We start from the raw sequence: 23,297 nt of genomic DNA on the forward strand, positions 1-23,297 counted from the left end.
AGTTTGGACTAAAGACTTAAACATAAGGCCCAAACCATAAAAATCCTGAAAGACAACATTGGCAGTAAACTCTGACATTGCTCTTAGCGATGCTTTTGTGGATGTGTCTCCTTGGGCAAGGGAAACAAAAGGCAAAATAAACAAATGGGACTGCATGAAACTAAAACATTTTGCACAAGAAAGGAAACCATCAACAAGACCAAGAAAACAGCCTACTGAATGGAAGAAGGTATTTGCCAGTAATACATTCAGTAAGGGGTTTATATCCAAAATATATAAGAAACACATGTGACTTAGCACTAAAAAAAAGGAAAAGAAAGAAAGAAAAGCAACAACAAAAATCCAATTACAAAATCAGTAGAGGACCTAAATAGACTTTTCCTCAAAGAGAACATACAGATGGCCAATTGAAATAAAAAAGAGTCTCAATGTCACTAATCACCAGGGAAATAAATGCAAATTAAAACCACAATGAGGTATTGCCTCAAACATGTCAGAATGGCCACCATCAATACATAAAGACACAACAAGCATGGGTGAGGATGAGAGAAAAGGGAACCCTCATGCACTGTCGGTGGGAATGGAGACTGGTGCAGCCACTGTGGAAAGCAGTACAGAGGTTCCTCAAATAATTAAAAATAGAACCACCATATGATATAGCAATTCCACTTCTGAGTATTTGTCTGAAGAAAGCCAAAACACTAATTCAAAAAGATACATGCACCCCTATATTCCTTGCAGCATTATTTACAATAGCCAAGATACGGAAGCAGCCCAAGTGCCCATCGAAAGATGACTGGATAGAAAAAGATGTAGTACCTATATACAATGGGATGTTACTTGTCCATAAAAAAGAATGAAATCTTGCCATTTGTGAAAACATGGATGGACCTAGAGAATATTATTCTAAGTGAAATCAGACAGAGAAAGACAAATTACATATAATTCTACTTACATATGGAATCTAAAAAACAATGTAAACAAGAAAACAAAACAGATGGTTTCCAGATGGGAGAGGGGTTGGGAGATGGGTGAAAACGTGGAAGGAATTAAGAAATACAAATTGCCAGTTATAAAAATGATCACAGGGATTTAAAGTACAGCACAGGGAATACAGCCCATAATACCCTAACAGCTATGTTTGGTGTCAGATGAGTTCCAGACTTACCAGGGTGACCAACTCATAAGTTATGTAAATGTCTAAACAATAACTATGTTATTCACCTGACTCTAATACAATGTTGTATGTCAAATGTAGTTAAAATATAGTAAAACTTAAAAAAATCAAAATGCAACACTGTCAACTACAGATAATGGAAACAAACAAGGAGGGTCACAAATACATTCTTTTTGAGGGTTATATACAGAATTTGATGTAGGGGTCTTTATTCGACTCCTAAAATAAGACTTCTTCACCCTCTGCCACCTCTTGGGAGATATGCTCTGAATGACTAATAAATACGATTGGAAGAAAAACATGTCTGTAAAGAAATGTGCCTAGCACTTTACTCATAAAGGGTACGGTGGTGGTGGAGGTGCATTACAGGAACAAACCAGGATTAAAAGTACCGTGTACATCCTGTGGCGACTTCAGTCTGACTCTCTGAAGACTTCAAAGAAGCTTGACGAGTGAAAGCAGAGTAAGTCAACTTGGACTGCTTGAACTGTTAGCATAGTTAACTAATGAAGCTTTGGGAAATTGTGAATGATTGGAAAGTTCCATGCTTATCATGGACTTAAATAAAACAAAATCTAAAGAAAAAGAAATGTTGGTTTTACCTCAGTCAAGACCCAACTAAATTTTTTTTTTCCTATTCCAGGGCCTGGGGATCGAGAAAGCCCAAAATCAGTATGGGGTCAGATTGTGATCATCCTCCAAAGTTTAGAAACACAGTATTTTCTAGAAAAGAGCTAGTGAAGAAAATTTTCCACATTTTGCTTGCTGAATGGAGACCTAACTGCCAACCTCTTCTATAAGCCCCTCTCAACTATTCTAACCCACAGTGAATTTTCCTTCTTTAGAAAGCTTTTTCCCTGTGAGTCAGTGCCGCATGGTTCAATAATGAATGTAATAGCTTGAAGACCTCCCGGGGGAATGTCCCATAGTCATTAACACATTGCTGCCCTGAGAGTTTGAGCTCAGTCAAGTTGGATCCACTGATGGCTTAACTGGTTTCTCATGAGCCAACTATATCAACAGACGTCACCTGTAGGGTGTTGCAGCACATATGGCAAGATGAGAAAACTGAAATTTGGGGCAAGAAAGTAGAATTCAAGTCCCAGCTTAAATATTGATATCTTAAAATACTTAGGACACATTACTTGCCCTAAAACTTAGAAACTTGGTTTCTTCATCTTTCAAAATTGAACTATATTAAATGTGATGCTATTTTTAAATTACAGGGTGCTTGGAATGTGGGAGGTGCTCCAAAAAGGGGGGCAATAGAACGAAGTTTGGATGTGTTGAACAAGGTTTATGTACTAGGGAAAAAATGGGTGCTGAGGGGCCATGACCTAGGGACTGGCCAATACAGCTCTCTGAAGTCGGTGCCCCAGGCCTGTTGGAGGTGTGGCAGACCAGAGGGCAGGTAAATGAATTGGAGCTTTTCAAGGTTCACTTGAGCTGTTTCTAGGAGGCACTCTGAATGTCTCAGGAGAGCAGCTCTCTAAGAGGCTACTAAGCAAGTAATTCCTTGTGCTTCCCAAGCCCATAAAGCCCAAGATTAAACAGTCCCGTCGAAAAGACATAACAATACAATGCAGGAGCTGTAGCAAAGCACTATCAAAGGACACTGAAGAGGCAAGATCAACAAAAGATGAAATAGAGCACAAGGGAATCAAATACTTTGATAGGCTCACTTTGCAAAGCATAAAGCAAAACCAGTCGAAGACAGAATATTATTTCCATAAGCATTAAACTCACTTCCGCACATCTTAATGTGAGGAATAGCCTGACACTGAAAACAACAAAGGCGACTTCATGTACCGGAAGGCCTCCGTGTTACCATTACCATTTGTTCAGAATGGAGGTCGGCCGTCTCTGACCACTGGAGGCAAGTCTCCGAGCCGTGCTTTTCTGGATGGTGTCCCCACCAAAGTGAGCAAGTTCCTACAGCTGATCATTTCAGGCAAAGAGTAGTTTTAATTAGCAAGTTTGAGTAAGCGTGGGATGAGGGATCATTAAAGCTCTCACCCAACCCACCTTAAGGGCACTGCAGGCTCTTAGTGGGAGGACTACCTCTGCCCTGCAGCCCCTGTGCTCTGCAGTCGCTTCCCAAACCCATCCCTCACTTCTCACTCGGAGCAGCTATGCCTGCCACTCGGCACCGTCATTAGCTGCAGCATGGATGAGAACACGAGCAGCCTTTTCAGGAGCTACAGGACATCCATGAGTCAACAAGCTGGGGGAGAGAGGTGGGGAGGAAGAGAGAAAGTACGGTTACCATTTCCGCAGCATTACATCAGTCTTACCTTGCAGGAACAGACAGAACACCTGTCATCTTTCAGGGTCCACACCTGCCCATTGCGTTTCAGTCCTCCTTCATGGGGGCAGTCCCCAGAGCAGGAGGGCCCAGAGGGACAGAGGCAGTCAAAGCCCCCTGCCAAGTTGATACAGGCAGAATCATTCCAGCAGGTATGTGTTCGTAAGGCACATTCATCAATGTCTGCAATAAAGAGAGCACAGACCTTTTGAATCTAGCCAATGATTACAGAGTAATCATTTACAATAGCAGTAATTAACATTATTGAGCATTTACCTTGTGCCAGGTACAAGGCATTACCTCTTTTACTCCGCAAAGCTGCTCTGTGTTGGAGGATCTGTTCTTATCACTAGTTTGCAAATAATGGAGTTGAGGCTCATAGAATTGTTCATAATCATGCCCACTGTCATACAGCTAGTAAGTGGCAGGTCTGAGATTCAAACTTGCACCTGTTGCACTGCAGTTGCTAAATTATCTAGTAGCAGCTCTGAATTAACTTTAGAATATTCTCAAGAACTCTACTATCCAGAGACCATCAACACTGCTAATCCATTAAGAGTGTAGATATACCCAGTGGAGATCCGGGTCTTTTAGGCAAGGTGTGACTAGATTAGCCACTGAGTGGGAACAGGTGGGTAACTGCAGCAACCCTGAGCCAGGTCAACTGCCTGTAGAGCCTGGGGCCAAGGATGAAAAAACAGGGAATAATTCTTGGGAGATGCTTGCCTCATCAAGCCTCACCCTCCCAGTGGCCGGCAGCACTTCTACCACATAAGAAAACATCTCAGAGCTACAGTAGCGTATGGCATGGATGTTGATGAAAGACAGACATAGTTTGTTGTTTTTCACTGATATCCAAGTATGGAAAGGAAACATAAATCCAATCAGCCCTCCTGGACATTCAGAGCTCACGTGGCCTTAATAACAGTCCAAACACAGCTGTCCAGTCCCGGCAGACAATCTATTACCCCACAAGGCAGCCAACTCCATCACTGTATCACTGTTTTAGAGACGTCTTCCTTGAGTTGAAATGAAACATATTAACTGTTAGCTTCTACTTCTTGGTACTAGTTCTAACACCACTCAAGAGGAGTGTACTTGGTTTTTCTTATTTATGACAATCTCCTCCTCTTTGAGGACATTGGTCATTTGTCTATCAGAGTTTTCTACTCCACTGATGAATCTATTGGCGTGCCCTTCAAATATCCTTCAGGTGACAACACTGATTCCACTCAATTTTTAACAGAAGCACACTATGCACAACGTTCTCTGCACACTAGGTGCTATAAATGTTCCACGACACGTAAGACGTTGTCCTCGTGAAGGCGATAAGGAGACACAGGAGTAATACAGATGACTACTGGTAAGTCAGAATAAGAGCAGTGTAAATTAACTTATTCTACACTCTGAATTTCACGTGAAACATGTATAAGGTTGCAAGCACCAGGTTAAGGATTATGGACTAAATTAGGGAGAATATAGTTGTCAGTGGCAATTCCCCCTAAAGTGCTCAAACCAATAAAATGCTCAAAAGCATAATATTAATTTTACTACTACTTTGTATTTAGTTATTGTTTCAAAATTTTCCAAAGCTCTTTCTCATGAATTATGCCATAGAATTGCAAGACGAAAATAGTTATTCTCATTTTACAGAAGAAACTAATGTACAGAGACGGCTAAGTGGTCACACCGCTAGTACATGTCAGAGCAAGAATTGGGCCCTGAGCCTTCTGACAGATGCACTGGAGTCCTCCCACTGTCCTGTGCCCGCCCCAGGTCAAGGTCTGTGCCATCTTTCAGTACATTCTGTGGTTTTATCTGTGTTCCACTATTTACCCTCTAGACACTGCAACACATTTTTAAGGATAAGATCTTATGTGAATCCTCTTTAGTACTTTTGGTTAAAATTTTGAGAATGATATCATTAGTCAAAGTTTACTAGAATTTTGAAACTCCTGTGACTTAAAAATCATCATGAGAGATAAATGACCCACCCTTCCAGTCTGAATGCGTGCACTGTATTGGCATAGAACTTGGCTTCGCAGCAGTGGTACAAAGTAGAAGAGGTTAAGAGATTCCAATAATATTTCTAGAAGCTAATTCATTCCAAGATTTACTGTTTGTCTTTGTCCCACCAGTTGTAGCCTCAGTCAAGACATTTAGTTAGTGAACAGTGATTCCTCCTTCGAAAACTGGAAATAATCCCAAATGAAGATGCCTAGATTCCAGGTCAACTACAAGGAGGCCTCAATTACTTCCTCATTGTCCCTGGTCATTCCCATGCCATCCCCATCCCATTTTACCATAAGATGCTCCTGTCTCAAACCTCTCTCATGTCCTCAGTCCTCCTCCTCTACACTCGGAATCTTCCTGACCGTGTATAAGTAGCATTGAACGTGGGAGTCAGGGGGCCACGTTAGAAAGCGAGCTTGACCACGTAATCGAGTGCTTACTCTGCACAGGCCATTTCACCTATGGCACTCTATGTCCTGGATTGTAGCATTTAGCCTCTCTGACCCCCGTTTCTCTCCTGTGTAAAACCATGCCCACTCAATCTGTGGCCTTTTGAAAATAAAAACGTGGATAACATAATAAGGACTCAGTATTTGTTTCTTGATGTAATAAATATAAATATTTAAGACAAAGTTCAAGCCTCACCTCCTCAGCTAAGTACCTCCCAGCAGGATGCCAATTCATCGTCACCACTCACCTCTTCTGAACTCCCATTGCCATGGCGGCAGATGGTGCACAGAATTCTATTCATGTAACAATACTGAAGTGATACTTCTGCATCATTCTCACTCCCCAGTTTTTGCTGAAGTAACAATTAAAATTCTCAATCTTATACTTCGCTCATCACATTTATAATGGAGTTTCTATGTCCAGGAGACACAGAGAGTAAATTGATAGCTAGACCCATAGCTCATCATAGACATACTCATAAAAAATAAAATCCAGATTTCTTCGAATTCTCTGTTAGCTCAGATCTTCACACTTATCACCGGGACTACTGCATTAGCCTCTTTTCTCATCTCCCTGACTGTAGCCACTTCTCATTCTAATTCAGTGAGTTTTAATTGTGGATCCAATAAAAAACATTGGGGGAACCGTTGCAAAGTACTGGTGGCCAGGTCACCACCGCTAGGGAATGATGTCACTGGTGAAAAGTGGGATCCGGACAGCTGAGCTCTGTTCAGCCAGATGTGAATCGTTGCTCTGAACACCTTCCGCAGGGGAGTGCTGCTCTAAAAGCAAATCTGCGCATGTCACTGCTCAGCTCACCGCCTCTCAGGGGTCCTCTGGGGCTTACAATAAAAGGTTTGAACTCCTAGCAGATCATATAAGCCCCAGCCTCACACTTCAGTTGTTACCTTCTGTCTTTCCCCCTTTCCGCTGAAAGGCAATAGGTGATGCACAGACCGTGTTGTTTCCTGCCCGTGGCTTTGAACATGCCTTTCCTCAGTATGTGAGTACTCTCCCCTACCTCTACTGTTTCTCAGCATATGTGAAATGGGCTAGAGTATGTAGGTTACTTCATGGGAAAGGTGATCCCTTCCCTTCCTGCGCTATCTTTGCTTCCATGTGTGCATCAAAGTTGGGATCAGACGTCACTACCCCTCTGTCTGCAAGACAGGCACTACTGGCGCTTTGCTTTCTCTGTATCTCATACGCACTGCCCTCCTTGCATCATCTCCTAGGAGTTACATGGTTTTTAAAAAATTTTTTAAATCCTCACCCAAGTCTTGGTTATTAATTTTTTTGAGAGAGAGAGGAAGAGAATGAGAGAGAGAGAAAGAGAGGAACATTGATGTGAAAGAGAAACATAGATCATAGATCTGTTGCATCCCATACATGCCCTGACCAGGGATCGAACCTGCAACCTAGGCATGTGTCCTGACCAGGAATCGAACCTATAAACTTTTGGGATGATGCTCCAACCAACTGAGCCACTGGTGGCCAGGGCATGAGTTACATGTTTAATATTTCCATCTCCATAGATAACTAGTGAGCTTATTGAATGCAGAGACTAAATATTTTCATTTTTCTCTTCTCAGCACCAACTATGGCATAGTAAATGCACTACGGACATTTAATGTGGTTAAACTACTTAAATTCATAACACTTACAGACTGACACTATTATAGAACCTACTTGGCCAAAATTTATTCTCTGGGTTGTTCAATAATCTTCAGACACAACCACAACCCTCTCCTTCAGGGAGTACATTTAATTGTTACATTTTCATCTGGAAAAGCCCTTGGGTCTGGTTCAAAGTGATAAATACAGCAAAATAGGCGCCACACTGAAATAGCAAGGCAGCCTTCCCTTCGTCTTCCCCACCCCGGTTTCTCGTCAAACACTTGAAGAGAAGGGCAGAGGAGGGCCTATTAACAAATCACCAAACAAACTGTCTGGAAGAGTAATTTCTGCAGATCCAGTGTCTACAAAAGAATATTTTCATTTATGGTCTCCTCTAAAATGTCTAAATAGACAATTAATGCCCAAGTATAATACGCTTTGTCAACATTTGGTTATTTTGCATCACAAAGTTGCCAACATACTGGCAGTGTTTTCCTTTTATAAATGAAGAAACCTGAGCATAAAAACGAACACACCTCGTGTGTGCACGAAAAAGAAGGTGCAAAACTCAAATTTGCTTTTGTTGCTCCAGAACGAAAGGATTTCACACTCTAATACAGGACCATATTGCCTACAGAGTTCCATGTAATTGCTTTACTTATGACACAGAAATCTAATTCTGCTTCCATGCAATTTAACAGATTTATGGAAAGCCAGATGTTAGCAATTATAGAAACCGACATTATTCATATTCTCGGTAATACAGACCTGTTTGCTCTGCACAAAACCAACGGAATCTATTATACATATCCCAAGGCATCCAAAGGGAGGAGGCGCCCTATTTACATAAAGCAACTGTTGTTCTCTGCTGAGCAAACACAGACATTCACCCATGATACTTACCCACATCATCAGACCGCCAGTGACAGAGAGGCAACGGAAGGAAAACCAGGCAAAGTATTCCACACTCAAATCTATAATCAGTAAAGTGTACTCATTTTTGTTTTTGTTTTTCTAATTTTAAGCAATGGCTCTCTCGGATTTCCTTGTGTTGCTCCTTGTAAATTGATTATTTAAATGCCCCATGCCCACATGAGATGTTTTTCCAATAAAATTCCATGGATAAGCTTACTTAGAACACATTTTCTTGCATTGATATTTTCACAATTTCTGAAAGCTATCATCGTACTCAATTTTGCCTTAAAAAGTGTCTGATTGTGCTTAGTCAATCTGCTTTGTTCTTTAATTTGAGGTTCTTAGGTTACTTGAGTATGTAAGAAAATACAATTCAGGGATATTTCTATCAGCAGCAAGCAAACCAATCCCAACCTAGCCCCAAACAATTTTCCTACTCTTCAAGAAAAATGGCTTTGCGGAAGTTTTAATAGCATAACAGCTGTAATGGCTCCTGCCTCAGGAGCTGGGACTTCTACAGGTTGATTTCAGAGATCAAGGGAAACATTGTTTTCCCAGGGGTTTGGTAGCAGTTAGGTCAAAGGAGAGAACTTTTTTTTTTTTACCCTCCTTTCCTTTTTCTTGAGTAATTTTCACAACACATCTAATTTTACTTCCAAACTCAAAACAGGTGATGTGCCAGAAACAAAATTTAACCTGGGGTTTGAATATCCAGCTGTGAGTGCTCTGACTTGGAAATCATTACCAGATATTAGTAGCTTGGAGATGAGAACAGAGCTTGGGGGCTTATTAATGATAAACAAGGCAGAGCACAGATGCCTTTTCCCATAGCTAAAGCGGCATCACTTCCTTCACAGTGGCAGAGAGAAAATTACAGACAAAAACACACAGACAGCAAAGTAGGTAAAAAAAAAAACAGGCAGAAAAATCTGAGGCCCGAGAGGGCTTGCAAAATGCAAGGATAACGAAATTTCAAACTGCGTAGTACGTTTCAGGTCAGAACAAAAGAGACGACAGCCACGCTCTATCATGTGCTAGCCGCACCTCACTTGACTATATCACGTGCCTTTTAGAGTATAGACCGTTGAGAGTGGGTTGACATGCTTAGGATACATCAGAGGAGATGTATCCGCATAGCGAGGGATTCAAACTCATCTTGCTCCAATGACATATGAGGGGTTCGGCCTGAAAAGGTAAAGACTGAAAGATTGGAGAACTATGGCTTCATCTATTTGGGATGCTGTCACGTATCTCTTAGGAAGAAGTTCCAATGCCCGTCCCACGTTAACTCTTCAGTCTTTGTTACGCCTGCAGTCCTTGTGGGGTCAGGAAGCAACCCTATCCTGCCCCGTTCCTCTTCGGGCTCAGCGTGTACTTCCGTTACTCTCCAGGGAGTCTCCCTCTTTTCCTTTAACCGTGAAGACCATCTCTTAAGCAAAGGAAAAAGAAAACACCTTGCTTAGGGTCACTCTTACCTTATCTCCTTCCTGGATTCAGGTCTTGTTTCCTAGTGCCTGCGTTGAGCAGCTACCTCAACCTCTCCTAAATGGCTGTGAGCTTCCACGTGACCCTCTCAAAGCTGAAGTCCTGAAGGTTCACATGACGATGAGTTTTCAAAATCAGCAATCTTTACTTAACAAGTATCGTTATTATTTCAGCCTATGACTCTTTTCTTGACCCTTCCGGGATGTAATATTGCCCTATTCATGCTCTTATTTCTTCATTCATCAATTACTTGATTCACTAGTAACCAACCATCAACCAATTCACTATTTATACATATATTTATTGAGCATGGACTGTGGATAACATGGACAAAGAATACATGATCCTTTAAATATGGACCTTGTAGTCTTCTCCCATTTTTTAAGTCATCACCTTTCCCCAGGTCCCATCTCTGCCTGTCAGTTTGTTTCTCCTCAGTGCAGACAGTACAAAGGACCTATTAAAAGCCTAAGGTTTGGCCCATTGTTCCAGTTCGCCTGGGGCCAGGGGGTCTCTGAGATAGATGCGTTTCACAGCTAAAATCAGGAACATTCCAGGGAAAGGGGACAAACGAGTCAAAGGCATCACAGCCTTGTCCCTGCAACTTATTGTCTGTATGAGTCCAGAAAATTTGCCGAGTGTCTCTGAACATTGGCCCTATCATTTGAAAAACGTTGATAAAAATATCCCCTGGGATAGTCTGGTAATTTATGAGTACGTATGTGCTTACCCTGTAGTACTTGCTCAAAAATGCTTGGCTGCTGTTATTATTATTTCTGTTTGCATTGTTTGTATAGTTTTTCTCTCACAGAATTTAACTTGTCTCATGAATTCAATGGTCCTAACTCTTCAGGATGTACTCCAATCTGCACCACTAGCCCTGAGCTCTAATTATGCAGCCCCCGCCCCCGCCCATCTCTTTACCGAGGATTTGCACTTGCATTCTGAATTCGCACACAGCTTTTCACGGATCCGATCAGTACATCGGACAGCCAAACCCAGGGATGCTAACACTCCACGCTCTCTCACGAGCCTTCCTCGGTGCACCTGGTGCTCACATTCAGTGACTATTACTGAAAGAACAGAGTTTGCTGACACTTCGTGAACTTGCCTTGATCACTGCCTGCATTTTATTTATAGGCTGCACACATCTAGGTGTTTTACTGCAGGTGGAGAAAACAGTTTCTCCTAGGCAGGAAAACAAGAATAAAATAAAAGCATAGCAGCCTTCTGCATTAACCAAGTTGGTTTATTTTCTGCCATGAACAAGTCATGCTTAACTAGTGATAAAAATTGTTAAAATCAATTCAATTCTGACCAGTGGAGAGAATAAATTAAAAAATCTATACATATTAAAGTACTTGCTGTCCAAGGAGAATTTTACTGCATAGAGGCTACAGTATTAATGCCAATGACCTTAGATTTATACATTTTTATATCTGCTTATAGGTGGGATGGTGAGTTGTGTTAGAGCTGTGCCGGCATCACAGAGAAGTAGAACACATATGTTTTTACAAATGACTCAGTGCCTAAAGCTGGGCCATATACGTTCTACTGTTATATTTGTTTTATTGTTTAATCTCTTTAACAAAATATTGTCCTCAGCTGAAAAGAATTACCCCTCCTGTGCTTTAATTTTGTTACTCTATCTCTTTGTGTTACCTTGTATTCTTAGTTGTGAACATACTTTTCTATTTTTCTTGTTCATTCAAAAGCAATACTCTGGTTTATTTACCTTTGCGTCTCCCACCGCACATTTTACAGTGTGTATCGCCTACGAAGGAATGTAAAACCATGACTTAAAATTGAATCTGGTTGAGCTGTGATTTAAGAAAGAACCCTGTCCTTCAGGTCCTCAGTTTTCTCTTTGGTAAAATATAAGAGTAATATAAAATATTTTCTAAGATCTTGTCCACTTTCAACTTTATGTGAGTACCTTTCACCTTTCTAGGACGGAGCTGGCATATGAGTGGCGGCAGATGGAGAGCAGGATAGAGATGAATGGAAGAACCCCGCTTCAGGATAACTAAGAGATTTCTTAGAATTAAACAGTTTTCTTGGACATGCCATGTCTATGGAAACATCTCTAGTCTCTCTTCATGAGTATTTGCTAGCAAGTGCCAAAGAGAGAAAGTCACACAGGGAGCAGCACGGGTTCCTTAGTGACAAATGTGCGTGAGGAATGCGTTCCGGGTGAAACCAAAACTAACTCTGTGTTGACAAATCATTCTCTCAAGCAAGTTGTCAGAGGAGAAATAATTTCTTCTCTCTCCCATGCCAAGGAAAGGTTTCAGGCACAGAGAGGGCACACAGTAATTTCATTTCCTACCAGAAATACCCTGCAACCTACCAAGAAATCAAAGGCCAAAAAACACTGTCAAAGGTAAAATTGTCAAATCGTATCTCAACCTAAGTAACAAGAGGGTCAAATTACAACCCGCAGGAATTCAAAGACCTTCCATGACTATTATTTATTTCCTTTCACCACTGTGTGTATGTCGGTCTCTAACTTCCAAGAAGTGGTCAAACCTCTTCCAGAAACTACCCCAATATAAGGAGAGTCAGGGTGTTGATGAAGGACGACAATTCAGACCCCCACTGCCAAGAAGGGCAGAATCTACTGAGACCAACAAACTATAACTAAATCTTCATGTGAGCTCATGGTGTCTTTTTGTAAATATTTTCTTCTCTAGGACTTTCTTCCTCTCTTCATATTTCTTCTCATAATCAACTGTTTGGTAAAAACCAATATTGGGCTGTCTCCAATTTTGAGGAAATATTCTCTGGAAAGATCTAGAAAGCTTTTGGTGAAGTCAAGGGAAAATGAAGCAAGGAGTAAGAGGCTTGAGCCCTCTCGGCTCTAGACCTTTGAATATCCTTTCACCCTAAGGGAGGTTAAAACTGTAAGGAGCAAAACTAAGTCGGTTTCCAATGAGAAGCAAAGATTCTCCGTGAGCGAACTCCAGTCATGCTCCTCGGAGCCCTCTTCTCAACAAGGCCTTGACCTCGGCCCATCAGCGCTGCAGACTCTAAGTGCAAATGATTCTGTCTGCTCGCCTCCGTACATTAAAAAGTACCCAGCATAGCTTTACGAACAAACACTAGCATAATTTCTAACACCTCATGGCCGCATCTCAGTGACTGCAGCTCCCTTAAGTTCCTGCCTGGGAAAGCTCAAAGCTGCCAAAAAAACTTCTGTCCCTTCCAGCCAACACCTGAAGATGGGACCTGCCTCCCAGTCTCTGTGGAAGAACAGGAGCCTAACTCCAGGGAGAGCCAGTTACCAAACCCAGACCCAGAGGATTCACAGGGACTGAAGTCCCCTTCCTGCTTTTTTGTAAATTTCCACTTCCCTGACCCTACTCAAACCCCCAGCCCCCACTTTCCTCCTCCCTATTACTCATTCTCCTTTGAAAATGCCCAGTCACCTCTGCACAAATCCAAGTTGAGTTCAGTTCACAGTGGACCCTCTTCCCTATTGCAATAGTTTATCACTGATTAAAATCTGTCCTCACTACTTCAGTGTCTGGCTTTGTTCATGTTTGACACCACCCAGGCTGCTCGAGCATAAACAACAGGAGTTCTTGATGTGGTTCATCTGTGGTCTAGCTCCCCTCCTCAGAGTAAGAAGCATTTAGTGGCCAATGTAATAAAAATGATTGCTCGGAGTCCCTTTATTAATTCCACAAATATTTACTGAGCAAGCATATTTGCCAGGCACTGGGGATACCATGGCCAATCACGAGGCGAAATTCCTGCCCCTGGGAAGGTTGAGGTTTAACAGAGTGATGCAAACAGTAAGTAGTTCCTTTCATGTATCTTCCTAAAGAACATGCAGATGCTTTGTTATCCCGGCCATCCCCGTGTACTTTCATTGAGTCACAATGAACGCATCTTCACGAAACACAGATTTCTATCTGTTTATTATGTATAATAACAATAATTTACTGCACTCTTTGTATGGTATATTCTTCAGACTTTTCAAAATCCTTTCAAATTCATGACCTACTTTGTCCTTCCAAGAAACTTAGAATGCTGGCTTTATCATCATCTCCACTTAAAAGACAACCAAAATGAGGGTCAAGTGGTCATTGCTTCTCAGACGTTTCTGCCAAGTTTGTCTCCCTGGCAGGAAAGAGTGAACTCACTTCTTGGAATCCAGGACCTATATAAAGGGGAAACCATGAGTCTGAAATTTATCTGAGGTTTAATGATTTCTATTTTAAAAATTATTTTTGCCTTCTAGTCTACAATTTAGTCACGATTTTTGGATAGATCACTTTTTTTCCCTCAAACACCAGAGTATGATTTCTCTTCCAGGTGTGTGCACCCGTGCGTGCAGAGGTCTGCTTTCAGATATGAGAAGTACAGGAACAGGCATCACAGGGTCAAGGACGGTGCCCAAGGCCACACAGCTAGTCAGGTTCTGAGTCAGGACTCAGGTCAGGCTTGTCCCACCTCATCACACAACGGTAGGCTCCTGCTTCTGCAGAAAAGAATACAGCAACACCCGGCGAAGACCAAATGGTAAATCTCCAAGACACCAACCAGTGCACAGGTTCTCTAAATATGAACTGATGCTCACTATATGTAAAAGATAATAATAAAATAATGAAGGCAAGATCCCTCTCTAAAAAACATTACAATTAACTGAGGCAGGCGGAATCCTTACCATCTATCACATAACGCAGCTTATTCCCTCCTGTTCATTTCTGTGCTGGGACCATCACAACCGCGTCTCCCTGTTTTTCCTGCCTATGTCTCTGCAAAGAGAAGCTAGACTAATGGTCTGATCCTGCCTTAATCTCATTATCTCAAAGGTTTCTTCCAGGGAAATGACCCAGTTTGAGCTGCCACAACAAGGTCATATATCTAGGAATTGGCAGGAACTTGTATTTGAATCCATATTTTACTTCTATGTGTCCCCACTAATGGCTTTAGTAAGTCATTTCACAGTTTCTCTGCTGAGAAATTCTTACTGTGTGGCAAAGGAAAATTCATAACAAACTTGAAGGGTTGTTATGAAAAATACAGGACAAAATGTTAGCATACACTAGTTGCTTGATATCGATCATGGTCAATGGCTGGTTAATTCTAATGCCCTTACTCTTTTTCAGAAGAAAAGCATTCCAAGCCAAAGAAGTAAGAGAACAAAACTGTACATGTTGCAGAAAATGACATCAATGCAAATAGAGGGTTTGAAATTTTGCCAGAAATACCACTATATTTTTATGGTTATTGGGTTGGCCAAAAAGTCTGTGTAGTTTTTTCCATAAAGTGAAAGACACATATTTCATTTTCACCAATAACTTTACTGCTTTGGATATTTTGAGTATGTTGGCTCTCTCCTGCTATTGGCTTCTAGTGGGGAGAGGCCAGGGGTGCTGCTAAACATCTTCCAATGCATAAGACAGCCCCGTGGCAAAGAATTATTTGGGTAAAATGTGAATAGTACCAAGAAACTTTGCAAATCGATCAGAAACTTTGACACATTCAATCAGTCACAGCACCTTCTCCATACACTGAAAAAATCTTTTTTTGCATTTCAGTTGTGTTTTTACCTTTCTTGAAATATAATATAGCTTAACATGCTTAAAACGTTGCATACCTTCCATCTTCAGTATTAAAATGGCTGCACAAAAATTCACCAATTTTGTTAGGTTTTTTAAAAATGCACACTGATATGACAGCTGTCATAATACAATCTAACAAAATTGTTTCAAACAAAGTTAAAGACAACTAAGCACTACTAGAGCCATTGTACAGAAAAAAAAAAAAAACTAAAGAAACTTTTTGGCCAACCCAATATGTTTCCTATTCAAATATAAATTATGTATTTTATATTAGGATGGTTGCATCTTTAAAAGTATTGAAGTGTTTTCACAACAAAATTAAGGTTACAGCCACATCGAGAGGTACTCTTACTAAGAAATAGGGCTCACAACTTCTAACTCCTTATCCTAGAACATAAGACTCCTTATACTCTGGGCTCCACCTCTGTTTTCTGGGCTCCGTTTTTGTCACTCCCCATCTACAACAGACCCACATCTACCTGTCAGGCACATCTCCCACACCGGAAGTCTCTCACCATCCCTGGGCACACAGTGATTTTCCTCACGCCTGCCTCCTCAGAGTGCTGTTCCGCCCCGAAACACTTACCTTCAAGCTTGTTTTGCCTTCTCATCCTACAGATCCCGTGAAAATATATTTTCCGTGACAGATTCCCACATACACTGCCATCCCCTAAGGCTCCAAGCCCAAGAAGAGTTAGTCACTTTTTTCTAAAGTCTCTGATTTTTATTTCTTTATGTATTTGGTTGCTCTACAGCTCAAGCTCCCCTAATCCCTGTCCACTTCCACTCTTCCCATTCCAGACTGGAAGCGCATCCTCTCTGGGTGTCTAAGACTCCCTCATGGCCTAGCATAGACCAAACCCTCTCAGCAAGTGCTTGCTGAACAAGTGAATGGGGAGGTTATGCTCAGAGTACCTTATCTGGTCAGAGTACGGCAAGCTAAAATTCCCCGCTCGTAAACCCACAGGTAAATATTCCAGAGAGACTTGAGTGACCTTGGACTAAAATAAACAACTCAGTATTCATTTCAAAGCATTGTAGATGCCGATCTCTGAGTCGCCGCACAGACAGGGTCTTCGGTCCTAAGACATTCAGGCCTGAAGTCTCTGTAATGAAACACTTGCTGGCACTGTGCTTTAGGAGGCAGGAAGCTGATAGTTACATGAAATTCAATACCAAGGATGCTCGGAAACAGGAAAGGAAGGCAGGGGACCCTTCCCTGAGACCGAATTGTAGATCTCCATGTGGAAAAGACTGAGAAATTAGATCAGAGTGGTGATGGGAGACGAGTCTGGCTCCTGATATTTCAACAGCGGTTTCTACATTGTGGGGGTCAGGGTCATTCTGAGACCCCAGTGAACACTGCTTCTGCTTCCTCCCAAAGATGCACGTACACCCATCCACGCACACTTGCATGCAGTCTCAGGGCATTCCCGGACACCTCCAAAGGCTTTCAAATACCCCCCAAGCAAGTGGTCTTCAAATCTGAGTGGACATTAAAATCAGCTCATGGGGGCTTGTGAAAAAACAGATCTCCAAGCCTTGATGCCCAGATTTGCTGATTCAGTCAGTCTGCGGTGGGGTAGAGAATTTTCATTCTAACAACTTCCCAGGGGCTGCTGATGCTGCAGGTCTGAAGGTCTCACTTCTGGAAGCACTGCCCTCAGCCCCATGGAACACTGAGCTCGTAGGCACTAATGTTCAGGCAACTATTTTTAGGAATGCCCTACTCATTCTGTTGTCACTCACTTGGAACTGTCAAATCTTCAGGAAGAAAGTAAAAAAAAGTTAAAATCTATAAACAAGATTTTGCAGGGTATAAGCTTCAAAATCCTGTGCAGGAAAAAAAAATCCAAGTGCCTCTACTGTTGCTTGATCTTGCCCAAAAAGCCAAGTTCATAGTGAAAAGAAGGCCTTAAAGAAAACCTAACCACATCGTGAAGCTCCTTTTAGGGAAAAATGTCAGCCTTTTCCTGTGTATCAGCCAACGTTATTCTCCTGTACCAGTCAGTGCGCACTCCACGCCTCCCATAGCCTTCCGCACAGTGCCCATCTCCGCTTGCGTCCTTTCCTCAGAACTCCCACTGGGCCCACTCACGCAATACCAAGTTGTCATGGAGGGCATCCAGGACCGGCACGCCTCCTCTTTCCATCCTTTCCATCCCGAGAATCTAAATAAGCAACTGGCTTCTAATCACTGCTTTTGAGCTCTGTGGCCTGAGACATCACATTACCAAATCTTCATTTACCCCAGTGGAAAGGAGAGCAATTGTCAAGACATTATTTAAAAATTAGAGGGTAGTCTGGCAGGAGACAAAATATCTATTCAAAGGAGAACTACGTCTGTCAAAAGCCTAAGGAGTGACACCATTTAGCTTGGAGACAAAACAGCTATTCATACCTAAGAAGCCTTTAGAAAACAATCACTCAATACAGGATGGTAGAGTTGAGTGATTTTCATTTTATAATGATTACAACAAAAAAGAAAGTAATAGACAAAAAGCCATATGTTAATGATTTCCTTGCACCAAAATTAAATCATTGTATAAAAATTGCTGGTCCTTAAAGGACGAGTAGTGTGCTCAATACATTTGTGTTGCAGAACTGAAATAAAACCTCTTTTGAACAGCTCATTATTCAATGATACTGAATAAAGAAGGTTTTCTAGAAGCTTTTGGAGTAGGCTATATTCATTCTTAAGGTTTTTAGTCAGTATATACTGTAGAGTACCAAATCCACAAGGTGCCTGGGAGGAAACAGGACTTTAAAGCCAATTACATTTGGGGCACTCACAATGCATAGCAAAGGCTCTGAAAAGCCCTGCGTTAAAAACCAGTGAAGTTCCATTAATTTAGAATTTCCTAAATATATTTCCTAATAGGACCCATTGGTGAAAAACACCCCGGCATTAGCATCCTGAGACCGGAGTTTGATCAATGCTCTTTGGAGTCATGGCCCCACTTGGGTTTTAACCACTGAGGCCAACTGTAGGGAAAAGCAAAAGGCTTCAATTCGTCAAAATCACTTTGTTATTGCTTTCTTTATGCCAAGCAGAGAGCAGACTCCAGGCAAACCTGCGTGGCCTACAGAGCAGAGCTGTGCTTCTTAGTTCAGTGCGGCTGGGGACAGGAGACAGTAGTAAGCCACTCAGGCCTCAGTTGCGAGCAGAGGTGAGCCAGCCTCCTCACCTGCTTGTCAGGTGTGCCTGTCTTTTCGACTCATTAGCTATTGATCCCCATGACGTTTACTGGACATCACCACTAGTAATATTAGAAGTTCCCATCTCCTGCAGGCCACCTGTCCCATGGAACATGGTGATGCACTCAGGTGACCTCCTCGATGGCCACCATCCTAGATGTCTACCTTCTGTGCAGTTATGTATGGCGCCCAGAATGCACTGGCATGGAGCAGAATTTTAATTCCTCCATACACACATGGAAAGTAAACTAAATTAAGAAATCATGCATTGTATACATGCCACGGTGTTTCTACAAGAACACAATGAGGTAGAAAATGAGGCAACTTGCTGAATAATCATCACTATTTACACCTTAATTTAATCCTTTCATAAGTTATCTCCAATTAATAAACACATGACCGAAGCAATTGTGGGAACAGAAAAAGCACGGGCGCCTTCACACATGGCCACGTAGCGTGATGTGCCTCCCTCATTAGCTGCCTGTCTCGCAAGGAGTTTTTGAAGGTTAAGTGGCACACAGTTGGCATTTAATAAATGAAAATGTGGCTATTCTATTAGCACTTGTACAGCAAGTCCTTAGCAGGTAATAAAGAAGGCAATATCTTTGTCACTTAATATTTCAAAACTCTTAAACATGTACACAGTTCTTAGAAAGGAATGACATTTTCTGGAAGAAGAAATTGACCAGGCAATAACTGTGTGACCACACACCACATATTAAACATCTTCATGCCTCAGCTTTTCTTTTTCTTTTTCTTTTTTTTTTTTTTGTCCATTAAGCAGAGATTATAACAATTCCCATCTGTGGACTTGTTTTGAGGGTAAAATGAGTTAGGAAGTGTAAAGTTCCTAGAAGAGTGCCTAGAATATGAAGTAATATGTTAATCTTAGCTATTATTAATATATATTTTTATACCTATAATATACCTAACCTTGCCCACCCTTAGGTCTAATCATCCCCATGAAGTCTTGTACAATTAGGAGATCACACTCTTCCCCAATCACCTACATATTTTACCATGCTGACACTTTTACAGTTAATCACAATCGGATCAGAATGCTATTGGTTGGTTCACATACGTTGATTTGTCTCCAAATTGTAAACTCTCTAAAGAATACATTCTTTGCATCCTTTATACCATCTAGATTTGCTCTAAGACCACAGCAGATTTATTTTTATGGAGAAAATACATATAACACCACGATATCTATGCCAAGTTTTGTTTTAACAGCATTCTAATTTTCCTTCTCTTCTTTATCACCCACACTCTCTTCACCCGGACTCAGACTGCGGCCCCCTGGCTCTGCGTACACTACGCACTGCTTCGAAGTCCAGAGTTGTTCCATGTGCTCCACGGCTGATCACGACGACCGTTAGGAAGGTGTTGGAACAAGAGGGAAGTTGCCATTGAAAATGTCCTAAACAGGGCCAAGGGTGGCTTACAGGATGGACTTTATAATTAGTTTGACGTGCTGTTAGAATAATTCCCCAAAATGTCTGGCTTTAGTTCCAAAGTTTACGAGGGAAACAGCACATAGCCCTGTTCTGTTCTGGGTCAGCCCAGAGAGGCTGAGGGTGAACAAAGAGCCTTGGGTTCCCACCTGAGTTTAGAGCAATGAACTCAGTTCCAACATCATTTTGTGAAGTGTTTATCACCGAACCCAAGGAGGAACATTTACCTTCCCTAGTTATCCCATATGCTGATCACCTTCAGGCTTATGTACATATGGCTGGACTTGAAGGGGAGCAGAAAGCTTCCCGAGGTTGTGAGGGGACCCCCTTCTCACCTGATTTAACATCTGCAATTGCATGTTCCTGACCACTGGCCTTTTTCTACTCTGGATTCTTATCACCAGAAGTGCGGAGAAGGTAATGATCAGTGAATAGGCAGGTGATACCGCTGTCAAGGCTAAGGTGATATCAGATCAACTCTCCAGAACCTGCCACCTGGACACTCTGCCCCAGCCCCACAACGCTGGCCCTGAGCTCAGCGGATAACGTAAATCCCCGATGCTCTTGGTCCACACAAAATCCAGCGCCTCTCCCTGTGGGCCACGCTCATTTTCTCTCTTTCCCACCTTGCCTTGCCTCCCTGACCTCCAGCTGCTCCACGGAGCATCTTCTCTACCCACGGGCTCATCACTGACCTTACTCCCGTCTGGAAAGCATTACCGTGTTAACATACTAAAGCAGAAACTTTGAGGGCAAACATCCCTGGATTATGGCCTCTGTGTGCCACTTACGGGCTGTGGAATTTGGGACAAGTTATCTTAACCTTTGGGACATTTCGTCATCTTTGAAATGCGATAGCAAGGGGGCTCCCTTCCCACGGAAGCTGTGGGAACTCGAGCACTCATTGCACGGCATTCCCCGGCACAGTCCTGGCACGCGGCATAGGCGCTCGGTGAGTGATGCCGGCTCACTTGGTTGAACACTCAGAACACAGTGCCGAATCTGCTTTATCTGTGTTACTTTATTTAACACTCACAATTACTCCACAGTGACTTAGGAGGCTGGCGCTTTTGCAAATTGCTTAGAGCAGCTCCTGGCACAGAGTAAGCTCTCCAATGTCAGCTCTTATTAGCATTACTGTTTCTGTCTTCATTTGACAGGTGAGAGATTTGAGGTGAAGGGAGGTTAAATATTGACTATCAGGACCTACTACTTGCCAGGATACTTGCATAAAGAATACTTATATTAGGAAAAAATCCACCGGCATGTTTTATTTTAATCATTGTATGGTAAGGACACAAAGGTTTAGAGAAGCTGAATATCTTGCCAAATGCTTCTCAGCTAGAAAGTGGCCAAGTTGGGATTTGAATCTAGGCCTACGTGGACTTACCTCCTGCCTTGCCGCTCCATCACACTGTTACCTACTCAGGCTTCCTCACCCCCACCCCCCAGGGAGGTTTTGCACATGGAGCTCCTCCAGGAGCCAGCCATTTTCACCCCCATTTTTATGAGAACCAGGCATCGGGCAGGGACAGCAGAACCAAATTATTCTCAGGCCATTTCAGTCAGCCCCGGCACATCGACCAGTTAAAACTGGAATCTCCTTCCCAAGAGATTCCCAAGCAACCTTCCCTGGTTGTCCTACGTGGCTTTGCATGCTGATGGCAGTGGCAGCAGCGTGCTCTAACAAGAAAAACCTCCACTGGGCCAGTTCCAGTGGCCAGAGAGCAGACTCCAGAGTCTGGGAACCCAGTTCTGTGGAGGAGGCGGTGCTGGGAGGCTGAGAGGTGCCGCGTGCCGTGAAAATAGCTTTTGGTCAATAAAATGGGGTTTACTGGGATTTGAAAATCTTGTTTGTTACAAAAAATGTATGAGCAATATAATTTAATCCAATACAAATACACAAAGGATAGCCAAAGACCTCAACTGTCCTCTAGGTTGTAACAAACTGATGAAAAGCACAAGCCTGACCTGGTAAGTTCCATAAAAGTGGTACAAATACATAATTGTGGGGACATATAAGAGGGAGGCTTTTTTTTATTATTAGAGAAAAATCGGTGACAGTGATTCTCTATGTTAGCTGAACACTCTTTCTAATCACTGGGAGACTTAAAAAAATGACCTCAGTAAGTCCCAAATCTTCAGTTGATCTGAATCCAAGTCTCTGGGTTGTGATGTCCCCTTGTAGCTGTTTTTGAAAAGCTACTCAGGTGAATCCACTGGAGAGCATATTTGAGAATCACTGGCTTAGGGAGAAGGGCCTCATCGGGATTTTGACAAGTGGCAATGGGGGTAGCGGGATGGTCAGGAAAAAGCATGCTAGCAAAGGAGGAGAGAAAAGAGAGTACCGGGTTTGGGAAGAGGGAAAGATGTATGTGAGTAGGCTTGGCGGCCCATGCAGAGTATGAGAGGGAGCAGAGGAGAAACATTCACACGCACGAGCCAGTTGGATCATGGAGATAGACTGGCATCCAAGGGAGTTCCAATCTTACTTTTAAAATATGTAAAATCCTGCTCTTAATACATGTCACTGTTAATTATCTATCAGTTTTCATTTCTAAATGACCCAGATAGTTATGCCAAGATAAAAAAGCAATTGCTCACAACTTCTGTTAAAACAAGAGTCACTGGGATTAAGGAGACAAACAAACGAAAAAACTTCCTCACAGACCCAGACAGCTGGACGGTGGCTACCAGGGGAAACGGGGGTGGGGCGGGTAGGAGAGGGCAAACAGGAGATGAATGGTGATGGAAGGAGACTGGACGTGGGGTGGGGAACACACACAACATACAAATGATGTATCATAGAACTGCACACCTGAAATCTATATGATTTTATTAACCAGTGTCACCCTAATAAATAAAAAATAAAAAAAGATAAAATGTGAAAAAAATAAGAATCATTGATTCCCACCATTGTACCCAAGCACAGAGTGCCCTGTAACCTACAGGAAGAACGTATCACCCTCTTCTGCCATGCCACTTGGCTAGTTTTTGTTCGACCCCCTCTCCTGGAATTATAAAGGTACACTAAAAAATGAGAGACAGACAAGCACACAGAGAAAGAGAGAGAGCGAGAGATGCTCTTCTAAACTCCTCAATGATGGCAA

At 42.3% G+C, this 23,297-nt stretch overlaps 1 protein-coding gene across 2 annotated transcripts in view; it reads right to left on the reverse strand.

The window, feature by feature from the left end:
* The window catches only part of NELL1 (neural EGFL like 1), a 716,398-nt gene that overhangs the window by 26,178 nt on the left and 666,923 nt on the right, over window positions 1-23,297 (reverse strand). For both annotated transcript variants that reach the window (XM_024558788.4, XM_024558787.4), the window contains one exon: window positions 3,472-3,665. In XM_024558788.4, coding sequence (XP_024414556.2) covers window positions 3,472-3,665 — 194 coding nt within the window. The remainder of the gene's footprint in view (window positions 1-3,471; window positions 3,666-23,297) is intronic.

Source organism: Desmodus rotundus, chromosome 5 (assembly GCF_022682495.2).
Source record: "Desmodus rotundus isolate HL8 chromosome 5, HLdesRot8A.1, whole genome shotgun sequence".
Lineage (NCBI taxonomy): Eukaryota > Metazoa > Chordata > Mammalia > Chiroptera > Phyllostomidae > Desmodus > Desmodus rotundus.